Source organism: Buceros rhinoceros, unplaced genomic scaffold, assembly GCF_000710305.1.
Source record: "Buceros rhinoceros silvestris isolate BGI_N320 unplaced genomic scaffold, ASM71030v1 scaffold29456, whole genome shotgun sequence".
In the NCBI taxonomy this organism is placed as follows: domain Eukaryota; kingdom Metazoa; phylum Chordata; class Aves; order Bucerotiformes; family Bucerotidae; genus Buceros; species Buceros rhinoceros.
In genome coordinates this window covers 24,316-29,974 of record NW_010418757.1, presented here as the reverse complement: position 1 = coordinate 29,974, position 5,659 = coordinate 24,316, and the positions used below count along the sequence as shown (strand labels likewise).

Genomic DNA, 5,659 nt, shown 5'->3' with positions numbered 1-5,659 from the left:
CTGATCCTGACAACACAGATGGGTCAGGCAGTGCCATTTTCACTCTGCTGGGTCTTGCCTCTGTGCATTGTTTTCTGAAATAGCTCAGCTGCTGTTCTACTCACTTTATACTCACTATCAAGGATAAGATCTTGATTGAAACAGTTCCTTTAAGCATCGGAGTAGGGATGATGTAGCTAAAACCTGACTAGGCCCAGAGGGGGGCTTAGGGTTTTTGTGAATACTTAATTCAGTACATAATCATTGAGTCATTACTCCAGTAAGAAGATTACATTTGATATTAAAAAATTGTTCTGTGTGCATCAGGGGTTGTAACATTTGACTTGCAGTTGCTTTGTGGGGTTTTCTCTCTCCTCTCGTCTGCAATATTCATCTTGTCGTGTTCTTCCATGCAATTTCCAGTGCCCTAGAGAATGAAGTGACTGGTTTACCAGGCATGACTTAACCTGTCTGCCCAGCTGGCTGCTCCCAGAATAGGGCTGGGTCATCTGTTCTTATTTTGTCTCAGTGAACACCACTGAGCTGCTTTTTTCTCAAAAATGTGCAGGGATGTGAGTCAGTTGGTAGGTCCAAAAGTTACTGGATGGCGATAGGTTTATGCAGTTGTGACTTGGTAACTGTTGTCCAAGCTTCCTTAAGGAAGCAAGCGCAAAAGTAATTGCAGAGTAACTGTCTGCATCTCACACTAAGCTGGGCTTCCCCTGGGGTATTAAAGGTAAGCTTTGGTCTGTGTAGTAGTTTCTTTCTGTTTGTATGGTAGTATTTTTTGTAGGAGGCATACTCTGAATTTAGGAAGGAAGGAAGTGGCACAAACCATCCTTGTCTCCTTTGCTGATAAACTCAATTCCATGGACCAAATGTTCTCTTTTCTCTGTTCTTTTTGAAGTCTGTAACTTGTTAGTAATGTTTTTGCCAATGGTAGGGTAACAGTATTTTATTGTAATGGTGTATATTTTATTCTGTCTGGCTAAAAGAGAGGGGATCACGGACTTTAATGTGATTCCTAGAAGTGGCCAGCTTGTATAAATAGTATCAATTACGAATAGGACTCTTGTTCAGAGATGTGCATGAGCACAGCTTGTAAGGATGAGCTGTTTGGTGGCAGAATGTCTTAAAAACTGTTGTTGGAGCACAGACACTTAAACGAGGTATATTAACTCATTTGAGACACGTTGTTCCCAGTGAGGGGGAGGCAGTCATCTTTATCTCAGCTGCTGCAAGCCTCCCCTGTCTCTAGAAACATGCGTTCCTCTCTGTTCGCCCTTGACGCACTCAGGAGGAAGCTGCTTGAATTACTTAGGATTTAACAAGCAATTTAACACTGGGTTTCTTCAGAGAAGTGACTTTTGTGGAAGACGGTCCTTGCACAAAATTTTTTGCAGCACCTGAGCCTAGGCTTAAATTCTACTATGCCAAATTTAACCTTTTATTCAACAGTATCTTTAAAAATACTAACACAGAATTAGTTCAAGAAAGTAATTTTTTGAACAGAGAATAGAAATATTCTTCTCTAGAAAGGTTCTTTGTGTGTGTGGAGGAAATAGTGTAATACATGAATGTTATAAAATCCTGATGCATCCTAAGCCAGTATATTGCCATATATTTCCTGCTTACTAAGTAGATGCTCCTGATGTAGTTGCTTAGAGTCATAGAACAGCCTAGAAGGATCACCTGGTCCAGCTTTTTGTGGAAAAGAGAGACTAGATGAGATGATCTAGCACCCTGCCCAATTGCATCTTGAAAACCTTCGGTGTAGAGGGCTCTACCGTGTTCCTGGGGAGGTTGTAGCAGTGACTGATCATTCTTGCTGTAAAAAATTTCCTTATTATATGGAGATGAAACCTCTCCTGGAATCAATACCTTCATACTCTTTGTGCTGTAATAATACTAGTGGTGGAGGAAGTAAAAAAAAAAAAAAAGGCTATATATGTTATCTTTTATGTACTGAAATACTTATGGAAAACTACCTCGTTTCACTTTTTTAGCCAGACATTTAATAGTGAAATTTGCTATTTTAAAGATGATTCTCTAGCATAGTCAAGTGAAAATTCTTGGCCCTTCCTTCCTTAGGAAAGAACAAAAGTACAAAAAGACTACAAGGAGATTATTTAAAATACCAGGTTTGTGGGTCCAGGGTGAGGGTCTGGTTGAACTTGTGAGAGCAGACGATCTGAATCTTTTCCTGAGGGCCTCTCAGGAGGCTGCGGGGACTGTTGTGCCACTGTCTGCTCTTCCCTGCAAGCCCTGGGACCTTCCCGGTAGCAGCAGACTCCTGGCATTTTTGTTTGTCATATGACTAAATGTTTAAGAGCCCTTTCTGACTCATGCCAGTCATTCTGGACGATTGACATGCACTCACGTGGCAGGGTAACCAGTTAAGTTCTTGTCTGTCTGACTGTGTGTCTTTGAGGGTGATTAACTCCTGTGGCTTTTGTCACGTGGTGGAGGTACCCCTGCGTGGGTGCTGGAGGAGGAGCTGGGATTTACCACCATTCAGTATGTTTGTCAGAGGTTTCCTGGGCTGCTGTAGCTCAGGTGGGGCAGTGCTCGCTTCGTTAACTTTACCTTTGCTGAAAAATAGATGGCCTCCAAAACTTGTCTGTTAACTGCTCACTGAGAATGTCTGCTAGGCAAAACTATTTATTTGTAGATTTTAAAAACAAGAAACCAACACCCAAACCATTTTGATTGTGCATTTCTTCTTTTGGCTTATGTTTACTTGTCGAACCTTGCCCTACTTTCATTTCCTGAGTTGTCACTCAGCAAATGGCAGAAAATTGCGAAGGACTGAAGGGCATTTCCTGTTTCCCCTTGATGAAATAGGACTATTTGCTCCCCTTGCTTCCCATGATTTTCTCTTTAAGAATTAAATACGGGTACGTTTAGTCCTGTTTTCCCCTGGTAGTATTACAGCTGTTCTTACCCGCTTTTGCTGTTCCTGTTTGGTAGCAGTGACAATAACACGTCCTGTGTGTTTGCTTTGTTCTTGCGGTTGGTAACTGTTACATTGCCTAAGTTAATTTTGCCAGCTCGCAGAATTATGCGATACATGAGTAACTGCTAAATCATCTGCATCCTAAGCTTTAGACTATTTTGCCTGTTGTTTGTGCTCCAGTAACGGTTGTGGGCTGCAGTGAGGATTGTGGCCCAACTCTGCCAGATGCTGAAAATGTACCTAGATGGCAGATGTGCTCAATTTTTTTTTTTCCTGTGGTGTATTTATTTAATCTCTGCAGCTGTGGAAGGGAGGATGTAGTTAGTAACTAGAAGCAATCCTTGCATCTCATTTAGCTGAAACAACATAGAATTCAAGAGAACAAATGAGCTGGAATGCAGTTGTTATTTTCTCTGAATGGATAAATGATTACTTTTGACATACCACTAATTTCTCTATACTGTGGTGCATTGGGAAGTGCTGCCAAGATTGTTCGGGGGCTCTGTAATGTGTTGCAGTGACTTAGTCTACGCTAGCGATGGGATGCATAGGATGAGTCATGTGCCAGTGTAACTTCTGGTGGTCTACACTGCCTGATGAAATACTGACATGGAGCTTTACAGCTTTACAAAACTCTTACAGGATGTGTTTTATGTTCTGTCTCTCTGTCAGATTCCATGCTTATGTGGAAGTGCCCCATGCCTGCTCTGTCGATGCTGCCCCAGTGGAAACAACTCCACCATAACCCGGCTGATTTATGCTTTCTTTCTACTTCTTGGCGTGAGCGTTGCCTGCGTGATGTTAATACCAGGCATGGAAGAGCAGCTGAAGAAGGTCAGGTTACTTCTTTGTTAACGCATCTGGGAGAACAAGTGTCACAGATAATTGTAAATGTCATCTTGAAAGCATGGGTTTTATTTGGGAATATGTAATTGTGCTGCCACCTGTACTTCACAGTCAACATTAATTTGATTTTAGATCAAATAAACAAAGAATTTGTGGGACAATCACTGCACAGATGAAAAGCACTGTTTAGAAATAAAGTTCTAAACCTCTTCTTTAATAGCTCAGAGCAGAAAAAATTAAACCTAGTATCAAACAAGAAAGTAGTTTATGTATGTGGTGTTTTAAATTATGTATTATTGAGATGCTTGTATTTGTGGCACTCTATTGATTTTGACTGCTGTAATGCAGCATTTGTATTTGTATCATAGGCTGTAATGCTTAAAGTTCATTATATGAAGATCTGATAGTGCATGGAAAATTATAGGGTGATAATTTGAGTTATGGGAGAGCTTCTTGGTTCACTGAACTCAGGCTGCCTGTGCTTTGGTTCTGTTAGTCTTTGTTTTGCTGTCTTTAATTTTTTTTCTAGTGGATAGTAACTTCTATTAGGCATTCTTTTGATTTTCTTCCCTTCAAATGATAAATCTGTACATGTTTATTAATGTAGTACAGTAACCACATTAGAGCTTTAGTGAGAGCCATGTTAGTCACCTAGGAAAGAAAATTACAGTCTTGGAGTATGATTGGACTTCAAAAAGATGTTGCTCTTGTCTTAGTAGTGACTGGTTGCTGAAGTATTTTGTATTTGTCACAGATTCCTGGATTTTGTGATGGAGGGATGGGAACATCCATTCCTGGTGTGCATGGCCATGTGAATTGCGATGTTCTGGTTGGTTACAAGGCTGTGTACCGTGTGTGCTTTGGTATGGCCATGTTTTTCCTTCTCTTCTCCTTACTGATGATCAAAGTGAAGAGCAGCAACGACCCAAGAGCAGCAGTGCACAATGGGTAAGATACAGAAATGAGACCTGAGATGGGCAGCGTATGTGTGTAAGGTACAGCTATAGACCCTGTGGCTGACCACACTGGTCAAATTTACTGTTCCGTAAGTAAAGAATTCCACAGGAGCTAGAGGAGTGTTGTTGCAGTAGAGGGCATTCAGAGTTATTAGATTTCTTGGACATGGCAGATTAATTTTAGTAAGAGGAAAAGTTACACATGGCTGTCGCTTTTCAGAACCTGAACTATGACAGTGGATAAATCTGTCCAGAGGTTTCCCAAGATCAGAGATTCTGCTTTTGTCCAAAGATGACAAAATTCAGAGATGAGTAATGGTACTAAGTTTCAGTCACTGAGATTTTTTTTCAAACAATAAAGATTAAAAAGCCTTATCTGTCCTCTAGGAATTACATCCCTCTTAGCTTTGATGTTTGTAAGAGCTTGCTCTTTTTGGAAGTTTTATTTTAAAGATTGTAACAGTTATCTCTACATGGATACATAGTGTATCTTTTCCCCCTCTGCTATCTTTTCTTCAATGTCCCTTCTGCATGAAGAAGAGTGAGTTATGTATTTGGTTTCTGAGCTTCCATGTAAATTTTTTTTTTATTTCATTATAGTTAGGATTATCAGATGGAAGATAATGGTGGAATTTCAGCTTGCGGGTTGACACAAGTGGTAGTTTTCCTACAGGCTCAGCTTACATGTAATGTAGCTCCTTGAACCAAATATTTCTAATAGGGCATGATACTAAAAAGCGTAAAACCATTTATGGTGCCTAGTCTTGGTGGTCACAGTGGTTGCTTCGACTACTGTTTCTTCAGGATTATTATATTTAACAGAAGCTATGAACAGCTAAGCCATAAAAATGAAGAAGTCATTTTAGTTCACATTCAGTATAAGATTAAACATTAAAAAAAAAATCAAATTATTTCTGTAGGG

At 40.1% G+C, this 5,659-nt stretch overlaps 1 protein-coding gene across 1 annotated transcript in view; it reads left to right on the top strand.

Moving 5' to 3' along the window:
* The first annotated feature begins 3,595 nt into the window (after positions 1-3,595).
* Positions 3,596-5,659, top strand: part of SERINC1 (serine incorporator 1) — a 10,263-nt gene continuing 8,199 nt past the window's right edge. The window contains exons 1-2 of the mRNA XM_010138656.1: positions 3,596-3,769; positions 4,536-4,729. Of these exons, the coding sequence (XP_010136958.1) occupies positions 3,734-3,769; positions 4,536-4,729 (230 nt within the window). The 5' untranslated portion in view covers positions 3,596-3,733. The remainder of the gene's footprint in view (positions 3,770-4,535; positions 4,730-5,659) is intronic.